Here is a 19306-nt window from a genome sequence, read left to right on the forward strand (position 1 = left end):
TAGAAAAGAAGACCAGGAAAGACACTTCAAAAAGTGGAAATTTTAGGACAATGAATGGCAGGGCACAATGCTCAAAATTTGGAGGAGGCTAAAAGTGAGTTACACACAGAGGACCCTGGAGAGCCTGGAGAGTTTTTTTTGTTGTCTGACCCTTACTGTTCAGGGCAGTGTGCTGGTTTCTGTTTGTACAGGTTTTCCTGTTTGGTTCCATCTGTGCAATCTTTGCATTTCGTAATCATGTTCAACATGCAGAAGAGAGCCATTTTTTACAGTGAAAGCAATCATTCACTGGAACAGCCTTCCCCAGGACATGGTAGAGTCCCCCATCGCTGGAGGTTTCAAGGTGCAATTGGACAGGGTGCGAGATAATATCTAGGCTCCCTTGTCCATGAAAGGTTGGACCAGATGATCTTTTGAGGTCCTTTCCAGCCTGGGCTATTTTATCATTCTATGATTCTATCCAAGACTTTAGATATTCCTTTTATGCTGTAGCAGAGTGCATGTGTGCTACACTAACACATCAGTTCTTCAGTGTCAATTCCTGCAGCAGAATCTGAATTGTGTTATATTAACCAGATTTAGCAAAAAAACAACCCAGTTAACAATGTACAAATCTCATGTGCATAAACACATTTTTCTTAGAATACGTTGTGTGTCCAGTTGCATTTGCTAGACTTATGTGTTTCTGTTTATGCAGGAGAAACAAGAGAATCTAGGTCTCTGGCAAGAGAAATTTGGCAGCTTCTTAGACATCAAAGCTCATGGTAAGTCTCAGCCCAGTTCTGAAAACAGCTTTACTGCTTTGTATATAGCTGCATTCATTCATATTTCTGTCTGCTTTCTGTTTAGCTGTTTAACATTTATCAGTGTCTCACTTGCTCCTTCTTTTAACTTGCCCATCAGATATCAGTGATGGGTAACAAACTTGACAAAAGTACTGGAAGTATTCATTAGATTTCTGTTCAGGAGGGAACATATTAAATGTGACCCATTTTGTCAGCTCACTGTGTACCATTTCTGACATAGCATAACCCTGTCTGTGTTGGCTGACTGGTATACAATGCGTTATTTCCTTTTTATTTTCCTTTTTTTCTCTTTTAGTATCAGCACATAACATTGATTTCACTTGTAATTTATTCTCACAACATATCAGAAATCATGATACCCAAGCATTAACAATTGTCACAGAAAAACTCTTTGTAAGTGAGGGACTACAAAAGGCAATAGGTTAAAGAAAGGAAAGAAGGTTATAGAAACCTGTAGGTCAGTAGCTCAAATACAATTTAAATTAATAATTACCAAAATTTATTACCATCTGCTGTCTGTCCAGTTGTATTCTGCACTGAGTTGGTTAGCTTTGTCCATTACCACTGTCATGCCCACTTTCATATCAACCAGCGCTACCCAGCAGCTGCAGCCAGGAGAGAGGAGTCTGAAAGAGCTTCCTTTCGGTGACAGGGGATTCTTCAGTTCACAGTCAAGACACAGAGGGGCAGAAAGCTGTTGCCCATGTTGTTCATGCTGTATCTAATGTGTTAGGCCAGCATCATGGTTTTTTCTGTTTCTCTGTGTTGGAGGAGTAAAGTCCATATGGTCAGGTCTTCATCCTGAAGCCACTGCTTGTCAGTCTACAGGATCTCTGGTCACCTGCCAAAAGTTGCTCTGGATTCAGTAATGTGACAAGATGATATCACTGGCAGAGGCTCTTATTCATGCTACTCCCCTGGCTGAGGCTGAAGAGAAGAGCAGTAGAAAACAGGCAACTGACTCTAAAGTCCACTCTGCTGTACCACAGTGCTGCAAAGCTTGGCTTGTAGGTACAGGGATAGAAACAGGAAATAATTTTACGCAGTTTCACTACAGAATAAAGAAATGACCCACTATTATATATATTTTTTTCTATTGAAGTGATTAATTTTATCTTCTTAAGCAGACCAAAATCAAAATAAATATAATAAAATCTGTCTAAAACATTACCTCTATAGTACATAAGTAATAATGAAAGAGAAGTTGAAAGCAAGTATGAAAGAACTAATTATTAAAACCTGCTTTTTAATATTTTTTTTCAGCTAGGTTGCTCTGCTCTGTTGCTTTCAGCTAAGCCTGAGAATAGAACTCTCTGGTTTTCTCTTTTAACGTTATTCCCACAGGTCCTAGTTCGGTAGGCATGGACTTCTCTTTACATGGATTTGACCATGTTTATGGAATACCACAACACACAGAAGCACTTCTTCTCAAAAACACCAGGTAAAGGTAGCAGATTGTTAGTGAAAGCAGTATTGTTTTTGTAGAGGAGAGCTGTAACATTGCCTTAATAATTTAATGCAGACAACAGCTTGAGATGTGTATATTATATAGTATATATTTTAGTTTAATGATACAGCAAGCTGAATCATAGCCCCTGTCCATGGGGACTAAGTTGTTAGAGCAAATGAGCAGTAGTCTTACTGGATGCAAAAATATCGTTTGATTCAGATAGCTAGGACTAAAGCAAAGAAGCAGTAATCTAGTCCACGTTTCAGCTCTGGATGCTAAACGAAAGACCATAATACAGAGTGTTCACTGAGCGTTCACTGAGTTTAGTGGGATGGCAATAAAGCTAAAACTGTCCTAGTGCAGGATGCTTACATATAACAGACACATCTCTCTGTCTGTCCTAGTGATGGTGATGCCTACCGGCTTTATAATTTGGATATCTTCGGCCACAAGATTCATGACAAAATAGGCATTTATGGTTCGGTGCCCCTTCTCTTGGCACACAAGCCTAACAGAACTTCAGGGATTTTCTGGCTGAACTCTTCAGAAACACTGGTGGATATTAGTACAAAGGCAGTAGCTGAGGTGAGTTGTTCACTTTCCTCAGAATTCAATAACAAAAGAAAGCACTCCTGGGCAGGGCCAACAGCAATGTGGCAACGATATTGGAGATTTTATCTTTTGCTCCCTAATGAAGAATTATCAGTCTCTTCCTCCTGTCCTCCCTACTGCTAAATTTATTGTATTAAACCACTGAAAAGAACAAGATGACACCTTTCAAGAGTCAAGTTATAGAACTTGTATTTTAACAGTTCTCCAAGAGAAGGCAGAGGAAATATGTAATGTTGGAGCAGAAAATACCTACACAGGTAGATGTAGCAGGCAGAAAAAAGGGTGGACAAAAATCTTGATAATCTTGGATTTGAGGAATTTTTCTGCATTTTTAAATTGTTGGAATTGCCACACATTTCTGCTTAACAAGCTCATTCTTCTGTGCAATGTAATTGACCTTCAAGAAACATAAAATGTTCAGGAAATGAACTCACTCAACTCCTCAAACACAAATATATGAATTCTGTTAAAATTGAAACCGTGAAAAAAAATATTGCTTTATTCCAGCACTTCATTACATGGTTAAAACTATTAATTTTCTTTATTACTTATGGTATAGTTATAGATACTACTCAAAAATCCTGCAGAAAATGCATAGTCTTTAATTACAGAAAAGATTTAATTTCTTTGCTCCTCATTACCCATTTTTCCTCAATAACTATTACTCTGTATTTTGTATAAGCAGTATGCAAGGTAAACGATTTGTGGTGGATATATAAGAAACGTTCAGTGTGTATTCCTCATACTTGCCAGGTATGTGTTAGTGGGTTTTGTGGGTTTCCATCTTTGCTCCTTCATTGAACAGAAGTTTGATGGAGAGAGATACTCAGTTTTACCACGGTTTCCTTCAAAGCACACATCATCTGAATCTGCTGCAGAGACTGCTAAGCAGAGAGCAGTGCCTCTAACTGATGTGCGCTGGATGTCAGAAAGTGGGATCATTGATGTTTTCCTGCTGATGGGACCCACTGCATTTGATATCTTCAAGCAGTTTGCACAACTGACAGGTATTAACTCACATATCGGATTCAGTATGGCACATTCACCTGGGAGATTCTCTGAAGAACATGCTGTACCCAAGAGTGGGTTAATATTTATGTAATATGTTGTGTGTAGGAGGCCAGTTGTTCCCAAACTGCAGTTTGTAGAGCTAAGGCTGGTGCTTTGTGAAGACATGCTTCCATCCTTGTTTTCCCTTGCACCTCCAGCTGGTCAAACTTGGCCCTAATTGAGAAGCCAGCATAGTTACTGCTATCTAAAACCGCTTCCTTATAGGAAGAGAGGAGACATGGGGCTAGAACTGCCAGTCACCATCAAGGCAGGCCACCTTATGTTGAGAAAAGCCTGAAGTTGTGGAGTAATGCATCCTGGACAGTAGAGAAAGAAGATAGGTAACTGTCCAGTGCGTCCATTAGGGAAGGGAGCAGAGATGGCATGCCGATCTGGGAAAGGAGAGAAGCGAGAGGCTCGGGAAGAGACTAAAAAATGGAGGCAAGAGGACTATCATTTTATGAAAGCAAAATTCTTTATGTACTAAAGAGAATTAAAAGCACAGAAACATCCCTGGTAGTTCCTTAGTGTGTTAGCAATGATTATTTGCTGCACTGATGTTATGGAGAGAATGTAGTTCAGCTGAACAGGAGTAGGCAAGTAGCCAGATCACAAGAGGACTCACCAAGCAGAAGTGCACACTTGGGATATTTTCCCAGCTCCCTTTTGCCATATGCATACATATGTACATGTTTTCTAATTTTAAAAATTCCTAACAATTGCAATTCCATGATTCTCCTTGTACTGCAGCACCTGTGGGCCTGTTTACACTACTCGGGTTCAAGCAGTCACAGGAATTGCATTCTACTGATTAAAATCTGTTTAATTGTTTGCATTAGTGACAGTCAAGCTAATCTAGATTATTTTTACATTTGAAAAAAGAATATATATTGGTTACTGGAATAACACTTCAACATCATGGAACAGCAAGTTGCATCTCACTCTTGTATTATCTGCTCTTTCTGGCTGTTGAGCCCATTGTAATGTTTGTTATTTCAAAAGTTCAGTCACTTTGGTATGAACAATATGCTCTAGACTCAACTTTAGGTCAGCATTCCCTAGCTCCAGACAGATACATATTAATCATGTTAACTTTTGCAGAGTGTCTAGATAAAATCCTGAAGGGCGTTAACAGTGCTGTCTTTATTCATGTATTCTCCCTAGGCACTCAAGCCCTGCCCCCCCTTTTTTCTCTGGGCTACCATCAGTGCCGCTGGAATTATGAGGATGAGCAAGATGTCAAGGCAGTAGATGCTGGCTTTGATGAACATGACATTCCTTTTGATGTGATATGGCTGGACATAGAGCACACAGATGGCAAGAGGTATTTTACTTGGGACAAAAAGAAATTCCAGAACCCTAGAAAGATGCAAGAACATCTCAGGAAGAAAAAACGAAAGGTAAATAATATAGCAGGAAGAAAGAAAATATTTCTTTGTAGTGTGAATCTACCCAATCTAGCTTTAAGCAAGGTACTTCAGATACTGCAAACAGTTCAACTATAACAGGGCAAATTAGACTGTGGTGTGGTCTGGTGATATTTCCAGTGCACCAGCTATCCTGTTTAATTCAGCTCCTCGTGCCGTTTTATTATTTCATAGTTTCTTCTGTACCCTGACCATCAGGCTGTTCGACCCATGTGAAGCTCCATCTTACAGAAGCAGCTCTGTGCTGTCCTTGATGGGCACAGTGGAAAATTTTTTTACTTAACACAAGCTTTCACCATTGGTAGTTGCTATCCTTGCTTCAGCTTTTCTTTGTATTGATAATACTTTTTCCGCTTATACTAACTGAGATTTGTCCTTTCTGTTGATACAATTACTTACCCTAAACTAAACGTTTTTTCCTTCTGGTGAAGTCCTGGTACGATGTGTGGTCTATTATATAATAACAATTAATAATTTTTTATTACTTTCTTACTAGCTTTACTTTCTCAGCAGCAAGGCAGTTAACGGAAGCAGAAAGTGATTGCAAAATACAATAAGTGGTTGTTTAAAAAAACTAGAAACTTGTGTTGCTGTTGTATGCTATACAAACTAAGATATACTTAAATATCTTAAGGCAAATGACTTGAAGCAGACATGAACATGGAACTCAGATATTTTCCCATTCACAAAATACAGCAGTAAATTAAACATGGTGTTTTAAGGGGTTGGGGTACTTGCTTTTATCTGAAAAAATGGTTTGGGGCCCTTATTTCAGAGGAGTAAGAATGAATTCATGCCCTCCTTATAAATTCAGCTGTTATACATAAGTCTAGCACAGTACAAGAACTGGTAACTGCTTTCTAAAATTAGTGACACAGCTACCTTCTTTACCTGAAGTGAAATCATTATCTGCCTTTTATCAAAAGTGAACTCTTACTGTTTTAATCCATACAGGTGATGCTCATGATGCATTTTATTTTCTTATCCTGGCAGCTTGTCGTCATTGTAGATCCCCACATTAAGGTTGATCCCACGTATACCCTGTATTCACAGGCAAAAGACAAGGGATATTTTGTGAAAGACAGAAATGGACGAGATTTTGAAGGCATCTGTTGGCCAGGTAAAAAACCACTCTGCTTCTATATTTCAAGCTGTTTATTTTAAAAATTTTGCAGAATAGTTTAATTTGGGACCCAAGGAAGTGGAATTAAATTCTTACATTCCTTGCATTTTTTATAATTATTCATAATTTCAAATAATTTGTTGTTTCTTTGGTGCAGTCGTGTCCTAACTGCCTGAGCTGTACAACTTCCTCTGTTATACTGTTGGCTCTGCAGATAGTCCCAGCGTCTAGAGCTAAGAAAGTTGGCTTTGTTGATCAGAAGAGCCATCACTTTCCCAGGTGGTCTCGGGTAACAGAAATGCAGGCTGGCCTGTTGCAGTGAGCACAGCTTATGTAGGCTGGATGAAATTAAGTGAATCCTGAAACCGAAGACTTTGATTCAGTCATAATATAGTGATTTGACATGTTATTTTTCATCAGGAGATCTCATTGCACGGAGGCAAACGAGGTTGTCCCCCTTCTTTGCAGACGGAAAGCTTACAATCCTAGCAAAGAATGAATATGGGAAGAATCAAGGACATCTTATAACTTCTAGTAGTATGGCAGGGTGTAGTTACTCAGTTTCTCAGTGACACTTCCCTGTTTGAGCTCAAAATACCAGAGGTGCTGTCTCTCCCTGTTCAAATCTGAATGTATCTCAAACTGCTAGCAGTCATCCTTAAATAGTGTTCAGCTTCAGACCTCCAGAATCTACCTGTGTTGGTCTGCAGAAAGTGGCAAGGGGTGTACTGAGTTTCAAGTCAACCTGGAATTTGCTCTTGAGCTTTGTCTCAGAAACAATAGCGACCTCATTATTGCTGCCCATTATGGAAAGCATTTAGGTATTTAGGTGCAGAGACAATGCATGCTTGCTCTTAAAATCAGGTAAATAGTTGGGATCTCCTACATCCACAGGTTCCTCTTGTTACCTGGATTTCACCAATCCTGAAGTGCGAAGATGGTATGGAGATCAATTTGCTTTCAAAACATACAAGGTATGTATTTATTTCCTCTGATCTACATATCCCAGAAAGCCTGAAAGTGGGGAAAAGCAAGAAGATAAACTACTGGCTAAGCAAGTTGGTGGCTTTTGTAGCTCTATTGTCATAATGAAGAGGAAATGTCTCAATAAGCTGAAGTACCACAGAAGAATTTTCTCCATAGACTTGTCTACACTAAGAAAGTTGGAATCCATATGCCACCAGTGAACCTGCTCACTTAGTTGCAGCAGCAGGATGGACAAACTGCAGGCATTCTAGCAACCCATAATCTAACACAGCTGCTGCAATTCCAGCTTTTACTACCATGATAGCACACAAGGAATGATGTGGGAGTGCTCTCTCATAGCTCAAGATCACTTCACCCTGACCTTCCTTCTAGCACTCCTGCCTAGTACTGGAAGTGTCTGGGTGAATGCTGCTGGGTGAATGCTGACCTCCAGTTCTGCCCCCTGCCCTGAAGTTCTGCATTGCAGGAGGGTTGTTGAAACTACTCCGCTCGTAGACATGCGTAGCAGACATTTCCCATGCTGCTTTTCCTCTCCAGTTTTTCTCTTCTGGCCTTCTCTGATTTTTGACTCATGGCTGTTTAGTACTTCTCTTTTCCCTCACCAGCAGACAGGAATAGCAAGTACCTACCAAGTTTTGTAAGAATTGCAAAAATCAAGTGGGCTTGTGTGCTGCCACTCTGACCAAAGGGCCACCGAGAGAGATGAGATGAATGACTGGCAGCTCTCGTGTGACCACAGTGTAATTACCATGTCTTGCTTTGCTGCTGCTGTCAGACCAGACTGGTCTGACACACACTAGAGATAAACACACTAAGTCACACCAATGGCTCTGTTATGTCCTAATTGCAACCCTGTGTCACAGGGATCCACTAATATCCTCTTTGTATGGAATGACATGAACGAGCCTTCAGTCTTCAGAGGGGCAGAACTAACAATGCAGAAAGATGCTGTGCACTACAACAACTGGGAGCATCGGGAAGTACACAACCTCTATGGATTCTATCAGGTAGAGCATCTGGAGACACAAACCAGCAGTTATTCTCATGGAGTATGTCTATTGTGGTAATTTACACGATAATAGGTATTCTGTAACCTCCATAAAGGACTGAAACTCTGCTATGCTGGATGTTGCTGTATTTAAATAAACTCTGTGATTGGTCAGAAGAAAATGTGACAACATCCATGCCTCTCTACCACAGCAACGTAAGTGACGTTGGCTGTGACTACACAGTATTAATAATATTTTTTTTTTCAAATATATCCTTGTAAGAAAGTGTTGTTTTGATAATAGGTATTATTTGTGGGAACAGATTTCTTAATTCTCCTGCCTTGGAAGAGCTAAAAAGGCAGTGTAGCAAACATCCTAATTATAGAGTTTGTCTACCTGACTTTTATATTAATGATTTTCAGCAAATGGCAACTGCAGAAGGACTCATCAGACGTTCTGCAGGAAAAGAGAGACCATTTGTCCTCACACGATCTTTCTTTGCTGGATCACAGAAGTATGGTAAGTAAGGACTAGGTGGATACCTTTCATGCTGCTTTGTTCTGTTAAGTTTGGCGTGGAGTAAAGTCTAGAGAGGACAAAAACTATCTTAAAAATACTGACATAGTGAGCTCATAAGAGTGCAAGTGATTAAAAAAATCAGGAGAGGCTGGCAAAGTGTGTACAAATTAAAGGCAGAAAACCTGTGTCCTGTGACAAACCACTACCTGCTTTTATTGCATGTTTCAGGAGCATGCATGTATAAAGAAAATAAAGTTGCAATGAACAGCAGTTCACCAGTAGATCGTGACCATTCTTGTCTTCTGTCTTAACTGCATGCATAAACTGTAGCATACACCTGACTTTCCTATGTAATGCTGAAACTGGGTGTTTCCAGGGGCAGTGTGGACTGGAGACAATAAGGCAGAGTGGGATTACTTGAAAATATCCATTCCAATGCTTCTCACCATCAGCATGGCAGGGATCTCATTCTGTGGAGGTAAGGTGGAGTTGCTCACTATGCATAAATCACTGGTGCCACCAAGTTTGTATCCCAACATAGACTTCAACACAGGTGGTGGAAGGCTCAACAGTCCAGTGCATTTCCAGGAAGTTTCACAGATTAGTCTGGTTTCAGAAGCCAATAACCTGGCTCTCACCATCATTTCTCCACTAACTCTTATGTAGTGTTTGCATTCCACCTGGAGCAGCAATCCTCAGGTGGTATACTGTAGCACCACTGTGACAGTCCTCTGTCACTGGGGAAGGCACTCAGCCTCCAAAAGCTCTCTTGCAGTTTTTATTAAAGGATAACTTGTTACACAGATTTTCCACTCTCATTTGGACAAGCAGCTGCCCAACAGCAGAACTGCAAGCACACTGTGAAATGCATGGGTTTATACGCTTGAAATGTTTGTGAGAGGAGAACTCCACATTTTTCAGAACAATTTCCAAAAATGTGTATTTTTATTTGTCTGCACAATATCTAGCTGATGTGGGAGGGTTTATTGGAGATCCAGAACCAGAATTACTTGTTCGCTGGTATCAGGCTGGAGCCTACCAGCCCTTCTTCAGAGGTCATTCTAACATGAAGAGCAAACGGCGAGAACCGTGGCTCTTTGGGGAGAAGAACACCCAGATCATCAGGGAAGCCATTAGAGAGCGCTACGTCCTCCTGCCGTACTTATACACACTGTTCTATCGGGCACACACAGCGGCTGAACCAGTTATGAGGTAAGAGCATAAGTCAGGAGGTTTAGTGATTATCTTCAGGAAGTTACTTGGAGGAGGGAAGTTAAATTACCATCTCTTTTGTGATTATTAAAAAGAAAAACCACACAAAATTTAATAAATTCTATTTTCATACATTCTTCAAGCTTTGGTAGGGTTCTCGGAGGGAAATTATATGTTCTGGGTTTTTTTCCAAATGACACCTGGAACACACTAATTAAAAAAATGCTGCAGTCTTTAAACACGTTTTTAAAGTACTGTGAGCTCCAAACTTCTCCTCATGATAAAGAACACTATGTAGTATTCCAGCCCATGCTTAAAACAATGCTTAATGGACTCTGAACTTGCTGACCTAAAAACATAAAGGCCATTTTGCCCCTTATGAAAGTATTTGTTACTGCTGAATGGTTACTGTTATAAAAGCTTATTTCCTAGTGATAATTTGATGATTTATCTCTGCAGTATTTCTTATAATTTTTCTTTCAGTAGAGAATCCAATAATCTAGAACAGAAATTAAATTTCAAAAATAAACTTTTTTTCTGCTGCTCTCTAACCTCTAAGAAAGTATCTCAGTGGAACCGAAAGCAACAATCCTTTCAGCAAGAGATGAATGTCATTAATCTCCCAGGTATTGCTGTGTCTTTGAGTTTGCCCTAGAACTGTCCTTTGCACCACGTTTACCTTTACTTATTGTTATGCAAATATAATACATCTCCTAAGTTATAAAGGTCTTTTTGAAAAGGGTCGAATGGTTTGAGTTTTGAAGGTGATTTGCATTACAGGCATAGTGTGAGCATCTGTCTGCACACGTGTAAGCGTAGATGCCCGCTTCGTACGCATTGACCTAGACAGTGGTTTTTTGTCTTTCTTGAAATAAAGCTTACGCTGACATGTGTGCTGCTCACAGTGTTAAAATAAAACTTGGATTATGTTTCATTTTCTGCAGTAGGTACAAAATTAGAGAGGAAGCATGGTATTTTTCTCACGGAGACAAGCAGAGTGGAAAATGTGTATCATTAGCAAGCATGTCAACAGCAGGGCTGCAGTGAACAAGTGGGTACCTATGAGTACCCACTTTTGTGTAAGGAAACCCCGACCGTTTCTATGAATGAGCTATTATTGTCTGAAACTTTAAATATACAGCTCCTGTTGCACAACCAGATGGTTATTGCACTGCCCTTTTTTTTTAGAAAGACTGAAAATGAACTTCTGGTGCAGGTTTTTCAGTTGTGACCAGGAGGGGTGATGCTATGAAAGCAGTAGTGAGCTGCTGAGAACAGGAAGGACTGTGCTGCAGGGACTAGCTCATCAGGTGTCAGCACAGCGGGTAGACTGGGACAGAAAGGCTCATCCATCTCTCCTTTGCTAGAAGGAAGGTATATGTAGTGCATGTTTGTAAAGACTGAGGCAGGAGGGAAGAAAGGCTGCAGAAGGCCAAACCATAGGTATATTGGTGTGTATTCACCCATGTTTTACTGGGAACTCTCATCAGTGACTCAAAAGAGATACTTTAAGCCACGGAAGATGACCTTGCCCTATCTTCAGTTCTTGATAGCTGTACCTTGTAAAGAGAGGGGTAAATGGAGCCTGAAAATGCCAGAAGGCCTTGAACAGGGTGGTGGTAGAGGAGAAACTAACTGAATCCCACTGTCTTTCTACAGGCCCCTCTGGATAGAGTTTCCAGGGGAAATAGAAACTTTTGGTGTGGAAAATGAGTACATGCTGGGTAAGCAGGTATCTTCTCGTTCTCTGGAATTTGAGTTAAATATTTTTGAGGTGATAGAGCATCGCATGACAAAACTAAAACATTAAAACTCTGCCCAAGACTTCTAAAAATTGTATTGTAGCTCAATAAAGACCTTGAGACCTCTTTAAGGGACCCGGTTTTAACAGCACTTTGAAAATAGAGGTCATGCAAGACGCAAAAACTGAGTTCAATCTCACTAGTCACTTTGAAAAACCATGGTCTGTTTTGACCTGAAACATGGAAGTTCACTGTAGCAGCTAAGACCACCATCTGCTTCAGAAATGACAATAGCAAACAACTACCATCCAAAGCTGATTGTTTTTTAATCTGTTATGGCTGGCCGCTAAAGTCAGTTTTCTCAGAAATTAAGCTTAAGCGGTGGGTGTGTTTGTGTAAAGCACATTTAGCCTGTACAGGAAGAGGGGATGGGAGGGGAATGTTGCATTTCATTACCATTTTTTGTTACCTCTGGGCTCAAAAGTGCCTACTAACGGCTGAAGGGACTAATAAAGTCCTAATGAAGGGGCCAATTAGAGTGCCTACCAATGAAGGGACGTTGACTTCTCGTGCAGAAATCTGACCAAGCTAGGCAGCACACGGCAGCAAAGCTGTGTGGTGAAGCAGAGCATTTCAGAGGACTCTGGGAGTTCAGCTTGCATCACCAGTGGGCAAGGAGGGAAGAATTCTATCAAACTGTACAGTCTATATACATAAATGTTTTGGGTTTTTTTGAGTAAAGAACCACCACTCACAGTGCAATAAGCTTAAGCAGTTGTGGGTGGGGATTTTTGTTTGTTTGTTTTTTGGTTGGTTTGGGTTTTTTCCCAAGGACATTTCTGTCTTCCACTCTTTTGGTTAGAAAAGCATATTTTTTTTGTTCAACCAAAGAGCAAACAAACAGTCATCTCATAGACTATGAGGGAACCAGAAGGGCCTCCAGGCTGGTAGGTATACAGTGCAGCTGAGCTGCATCCCAGTACCATAACAGAACAAGACCCGAGCAGCCATCACCTCCCTACACATGCCTTTTTTCCTGTGAAAAGCAAACCTAAGCACATGGCGTGCCCAAGCAAGACCCCAAAATGGCTGTGGGAAGCTGACAACCCTGGCTGCTGCTCCAATGAGATGCAACCATGAGGAGCACAGCCATGTTTATGTTTTTCTCCAGGAAATGCTTTGTTGGCGCATCCAGTAATGGAGCGAGAGGCCAAGGCAGTGAGTGTTCTGTTTCCAGGATCAGAGGAGGTGAGAATGAATATGAAACTGCTCAGGTGTTCAGCCCAAAGAAGTATTTTTTACAGCAACCTTCCAGTTCCCCATCTCATAACTGCTGAGCACTGCCACTGTGCCAAGTGCTGGCCAGCCATTCTGTGCCACTCTGAACCTTCTTTCCATCTTGATACCTCACATACTTGGCTCACAGTAAATTTACTTTCCTGCTTTTCAAAGAGCTGCTGTACAAACCTCAGGTCTCCTATAATTAAGTCTTCTCTCAAGGCTTTCTACTTCTCATGGAACACCAATAAACAGCTCACTAAATTGTCACATCAGAGGGAAGCTGTGGGGAGAGAAAATTATAACATGGAAATCACAAGCCTCAGTAGCCTGGGATGTGTGTGGCAAAAACTTTGACATATACAGAGATTAGTTCCTCTCTGAAGTAAAGTTATTTATCTACAGGACAGCACTGTGATCCACTCCTACACAGAGTGTTTGGCTGCAGCAACTGAGAGGTGGGGGAAGGGAAGCCATTTGGGGAAAATAGTTCTTGAGGGAAAGCCTGAGACTCTAGTGAGGAATGAGAAGAAAGACAGCAGCAAAGGGGAGCATGTGAGACCATGCAGAGCCTTGTGACTCCATTAATGCACCCAACGACACTTGGAATTCTTCTCAATATAAGGAGAAAACCAGATGAGGCTCTCCAAACAAGTTAAGAAAAATATTTTTGTCAAGATCTCTGTGGAAATTGCCTCCTACACCTAAAGCAGTTAAAACTGCTGGCAAGTACGGTGCTTGGGAAGTTTCAGGTGTAACTCTCTTTTGTGACCTGTTATTAGCAACTTTGTTGTTAATTGTCACTTCAGTAGAAATATGCTTATTTTGGAACTCAGCATTCCTATATAAAAAAAGAAGGGTACTTCACTGTTTTGCACTTCCAGGTGCTTTAAGACATACAAGATATCACACAAACTGTAGAAAAGATCAGCTTATTTGTGTGCTTCAGGAATGAGAATTTATTCTTTCCATCCAGAAAGTAATTTGATTTTAAAAGTAAATGCTATTTCTTGCACATCGAATAGGTTGTTAGGAACAGCAACAGCTGAGGTTAAGCAGAAGAGTAACTGCATCTTCAGAGGGAGCATATCTTGCCATATGTGTCATGCTCATTCTTTTTTCGTTTTTCCTAGATTTGGTATGATTTCAGAAAATTTAAACGAATTGAAGATCCAGGCATTCTGAAGATCCCAGTAACACTGGAGAATGTATGTTTTTGTTTTAAGCTATTACTTCTGTTGAACAGGAAAAAAAAAAGGCTTTTGTTTTGTCAACATTTGAAATCAGAAAAGTGACATTTCAATTTCCTTGTAGGAATGTAATCTGAAAGAGCTTTTGTGGAGAAGAAAAGTCCTATCTCCTATGTTGTGAGATGGAACACTAATGTGTCCTGGTGGTAAAGTGAGATGATGTAAGGGTGACTCCTCCAAGCAAAGATATTTCGCTTGTACACATACAAGATTACCACTATTCCCAATGTTAGTTGTATAATTTTCTTTATGTACTTGTGTTGCAAATAGAGCAAGAGTACACTTCACTCGTAAGAGAGAAGCAAAGATATACTTTATCGGTATAAAACAGTGAGTTAACAAAGTTCAATGGAAAATGTGATGGTGGTTTAACAAGATTCAATGGCAAGGTACACTTGATTAGTTACTGCACAGAGGACAGGGCCAGACAAAACTGTCAGGAGGACCCTCCCGTTGAGTCATGAGGTTCAGAAAGAACCCCCTTGCTTTCTAAACTCCTTCTTGGAGAAGAGTCTAGGTGTGGCTGGATCCAATCCTAGTCCCAGACTGGGTTAACAGTTTATGTCTAAAGGATTATATATGCACAATCAATCCTTTATATCACTAAGATAAGATTTTTAAGTTTAGCATGCTATTAGTCACTTACTGAGGATCTGTTGCGGCAAGGAATCTCTGAACCTTGACAGTTACCGTAAGAGGTGTCCCTACCCAAGGAGAGATCCTGGTGGGCTACCCACTGCCATGCAGAAGAGCTCAACAGGCCCTGGGCTGTCCACTATTTATGGAGTAAGATGATTGACTTATAGTCATATCTGCATGCCAGCAAGACCTCTGGGTCATTGCTCCAGACAGCCCTTGGCTACTGTGTTGCCGTCCATCCCCAAAGTCCAGCATAAGCTGAATGCAGCCATCAGGATCCCCGCTGGTGGTTATTGTTTATGCGGGGTCAGGGGGAGCACACTGCCGCAACTTGTGATAAAAGTTCATTTCTGAGCTTTGATAAGAGCAAGCTTCAGTTATCCCTGTTCCAAGTTAAAATTATATGATCAGAGTATACAAACCTTTCTATACCCTGGCTTTGTATTTTGCAGATTCCTGTATTCCAGCGGGGGGGCACTGTGATACCTCTGAAGACCAGGGCTGGAAAATCCACTGAATGGATGATAGATATTTCTTATGAACTCCATGTGGCCCTGGACAAAAAGGTACACTGAGATGATGTTCCCTTTAAGAAGTTGTCTTTTATTCCATCTGACCTTTTTAGTCCTTGCTGCCTGTATGAGCAGCACAACAGTATCTGCATCTGTATGCCCAATGGCTCTCCTCCACTTGTCCTGTTTGGGGGTGCTCCCACCTGCCTCTCACTGTTCCATCAAAGTGAGTCTGAATATAGCGGAGGCAGAATATTTTTGTGACCTTGCCAGCCCTCCTCTAGTCCCTTGGAAGAAAGAGCAGAGGATGAGCAGGCCACAAACTCCCTCTTGGACACAGAGAACTTCCCACAGCTGTCTTTTCTAATAAATGAGGTGACACCTGGCACCCACATCAATCTACAAAAACCAGCATGTCCAAGTCTTCAGGCACTCTCAGAGCTAGATTCCCTGAGCCTTCCAGGGATGCAAGTCGCTAAAGAAAAATAAACACATACCCTTCACTATGAAGCACAACATATAATGAGACATTTTTAGTTTCCTTCTTGTTGTGGTTTAATCCCAGTTGGCAACTAAGTACCACACAGCCACTCGCTCGCCCTCCCCCCTAGCCAGTGGGGTGGGGGAGAAAACCAGGGGGAAAAAAAGTAAAACCCGTGGGCTGAGATAAAGACAGTTTAATAGGACAGCAAAGGAAGAGAAAATTGTTATTGTAGTTATTATTATTAATAATAATAATAATGATGGATGATGATGATGAAAACGAATATACAAAATAAGTGATGCACAATGCAATTGCTCACCATCCACCAACCAGTGCCCAGCCAGTTCCTGAGCAGCGGTCGCCACCCCCTGGACAACTCTCCCACCCCGCCCCGCCCCTGTTTATATACTGAGCATGCCCTCATATGGTATGGGATATCTTTTGGGCCAGTTGGGGTCAGCTGTCCTGGCTGTGCCCCCTCCCAGCTTCTTGTGCACCCGGCAGAGCATGGGGAGCTGAAAAGTCCTTGACTAGTGTAAGCGCTGCTCAGCAACAACTAAACCATCAGTGTGTTATCAACATTATTCTCATTCTAAATCCAAAACACAGCACTGTACTAGCTACAGTGAAGAAAATTAACTCTATCTTAGCCTAAACCAGGACAATTGTCCAGTGCTAGAAGCTGCTGTTAATTTGTACTCCATCTGGTGTGTTTCGCAGGCCTGTGCAATAGGTGAGCTCTACCTAGATGATGGGCATTCGTTTCAATATCTCCACAAGAAGCAGTTCCTGTATCGGAAATTCACTTTCCACAAGAACAGTCTCTCTTCCAGGTAATAGCAATTATGGACAAAAGCCACCAACAGACTGTACCTGGAAATGCCTTTTCTAGTTCATGAGGCCTTTTTGCAAATGTAGAAATATTAGACTTATCTATTGTTTAGTGAAGTCCCAGAGCATGCAGAATCTGCCATAAAGCTGCAGATAAACAATGTTCTGCTTAAGGGTAAAGGCAGCGACACATGAAATACTGAGTTGTCTCATATTGTTTCAGTCTAGTCAAATCTACAGATTCTACAGATTTGCTCAAATACAAAAGAGTCATCAGCAAGAGTAAAGCCTATCAGAGAGAAAAAAAGAAGATAAACTGGGAGATATGCAAATAGGCAACACCTGGAGTGTTTGTATTTTCTAAGATGTATTTTTCTAAGGTCTTCACTGAGAGGATGTTCCGTCACTGGAACAAGCTCCCCAGGGAAGTGGACACAGCACCAAGACTGTCAGAGTTCAAGGAGCATCGGGACAATGCTCTTAGTCCTGCGAGGAGCAGGGAATTGGACTCAATGATCCTTATGGGTCCCTTCCAACTTGAGATATTCTATGATTTTATGTGGGAACCACAAACAGACGCTACTACACATAGTCTCCAAAAGTCATCAACAAACGCACCATATATATTAGCATGGTAAAATATACAATGAAAGCACCTGAAAGGCAGCGCAAGGGGACACAACCTGCAAAGGTTGAGTGAAACAACCTAAAAGCCAAAAATACCCATAGCTGCTTGTAAGGAAAGAGATGCTAAATATGTCACTATGGCACTTTTACTATTGAGGTGTGTTGCCCACGGGGCTGTGAAGTGCATAAATGGTAATTTTACAGGCTTTTCTTTATTACTTCAGGGTTCAAAAATATATAGGAGGTGGTCCTAACACTACAAAATTTAACAGAGAGCAAAACTGTAGGCTAGCTTGGACAGTTTGGTTAAAAGTGTGCTTCAGATCTCTTTATCTGGGTTATGAAATCTGAAAAGCTTAAAAATTCAAGATGGAAAAGAAATTGTTGCTATATTGCTAGCAAATCTAGAAGTTGGAAAAAATTCATTTTGAGATGAATGATATAATATTCTGTTCACTCCAGAAAGCAAGGTTTCATTTTGATTAGATTTTTTAGGGTTTTTAAGTAAAAATTAAATTAATTACAAAATGAAAGAAAATTGTGCCTCAGATTGAAATATCTAGGAGTTTAACTCTCATTTTGCAAATGCCCAGAACTGTTCTGGTTGTCAAAGCCATGCTTTTTGCACAGAATATCTTCTCAAACGTCTTTTCTTCTAAGTTTCTGAGATCTGTGATGCAGTGAAAAATTAGCTGATAATGGGAGAAAGTTTTACTTGTTTCAGGAGAAAGGTAAATAGAGGAAAGGAAACCAGTATAGGGAACTTTCAGGGTGAGACTGAAGTAGTATTCTCTCTGTATGATGTTGAACTACTGATGGACAGAAATGAATGTATATGAAATTCTTTTCTTTTTTCAGCTGCACAGATGAAAGTGGACAATACCAGACTACATGTGTGGTTGAACGGGTGATAGTTCTGGGATTTGGACAGCAACCCACTTCTGTGACAGCCTGTTCCAAGGGTAATGAGCTGAATTCTATTTTACTACAATTTTTTAAAATGGTGTTGCTCTGCTGCCATTCATTAGAGGTGGCAAACCAACAGCTCTATGAAGGAAGTGTTACAGCATAGGGAGCGTCTTTGTTTAGTTTTATTTGCTACTTTTTTTGATATCAAGGACAGAATTTAGTGAAAGGAGCCAGCAGCTACTATCCACTAATATTACATGCAGAACTGAAGAACACTTGCATTGTAAGGCAATAGATGCAGCAGTAAAAGTGGTTCAGAATTAGCAAGTTCAGATAACTTTGTCCTGCACAGAATATGACCATTTCAAAATAAGGACCGTTTGCTCAGATCTGTAAGCCTGCCTAGTCTAGAACAGGAAACTTGCAGACAAAACCCAGATTATTTCTCTGTTCTCCTGCTCATTCAAAAGTGTCTGGAGTTAATGACTATGTGGGGACCTCTAGAAGTTGTGAGGGATCCCATATGGATAGGCAATAGCATCTACAGAAAGGGCTTATCATATCTGGCTGCTTTCCAAGCACATCCCTTCACTTTGGGAATCATGTGGACATGGACCTTCTGCCTCCACCTGTCAATCTTGAAGATTTTAGGGTGCTTGGAGGAAAACCTATGCTGGAACAATGGTGGGGTTTTTTTTTTTCAGAAATCCTTGAATAGTTCCATAGTTTGATAACCATAGTTGAAAGGTGAAAGTTGAAAGAAAAAAATAAATAGTTTTTCCAATTTTGCTGCATTCTTATGGGGATACTGGGCAGATTTGACTATTTCCTTTTTAATCAATTCTTTCCACCAATGGCA

At 40.7% G+C, this 19306-nt stretch overlaps 3 protein-coding genes across 6 annotated transcripts in view; 2 read left to right on the forward strand and 1 right to left on the reverse strand.

Annotated features, from left to right (window-relative positions):
* Nucleotides 1-1330, reverse strand: part of TMEM87A (transmembrane protein 87A) — a 33896-nt gene extending 32566 nt beyond the window's left edge. Inside the window, exon 1 of the mRNA XM_075105669.1 lies at nt 1313-1330. Coding sequence (XP_074961770.1) covers nt 1313-1315 — 3 coding nt within the window. The 5' untranslated portion in view covers nt 1316-1330. The remainder of the gene's footprint in view (nt 1-1312) is intronic.
* Nucleotides 1-19306, forward strand: part of GANC (glucosidase alpha, neutral C) — a 29778-nt gene that overhangs the window by 8197 nt on the left and 2275 nt on the right. The window contains exons 7-23 of the mRNA XM_075105657.1: nt 698-764; nt 2151-2247; nt 2661-2841; nt 3722-3875; nt 5083-5318; nt 6339-6465; nt 7363-7442; nt 8319-8462; nt 8867-8963; nt 9340-9441; nt 9932-10175; nt 11835-11899; nt 13089-13165; nt 14329-14403; nt 15537-15650; nt 16801-16913; nt 18397-18500. Coding sequence (XP_074961758.1) covers nt 698-764; nt 2151-2247; nt 2661-2841; nt 3722-3875; nt 5083-5318; nt 6339-6465; nt 7363-7442; nt 8319-8462; nt 8867-8963; nt 9340-9441; nt 9932-10175; nt 11835-11899; nt 13089-13165; nt 14329-14403; nt 15537-15650; nt 16801-16913; nt 18397-18500 — 2077 coding nt within the window. The remainder of the gene's footprint in view (nt 1-697; nt 765-2150; nt 2248-2660; nt 2842-3721; nt 3876-5082; nt 5319-6338; nt 6466-7362; nt 7443-8318; nt 8463-8866; nt 8964-9339; nt 9442-9931; nt 10176-11834; nt 11900-13088; nt 13166-14328; nt 14404-15536; nt 15651-16800; nt 16914-18396; nt 18501-19306) is intronic.
* The window catches only part of CAPN3 (calpain 3), a 37943-nt gene continuing 37052 nt past the window's right edge, over nt 18416-19306 (forward strand). For all 4 annotated transcript variants that reach the window (XM_075105658.1, XM_075105660.1, XM_075105659.1 and 1 more), the window contains exon 1: nt 18416-18500. The gene's annotated coding sequence lies outside the window, so the exon portion shown is untranslated. The remainder of the gene's footprint in view (nt 18501-19306) is intronic.

The sequence above is a fragment of the Phalacrocorax aristotelis genome, chromosome 10, assembly GCF_949628215.1.
Source record: "Phalacrocorax aristotelis chromosome 10, bGulAri2.1, whole genome shotgun sequence".
Lineage (NCBI taxonomy): Eukaryota > Metazoa > Chordata > Aves > Suliformes > Phalacrocoracidae > Phalacrocorax > Phalacrocorax aristotelis.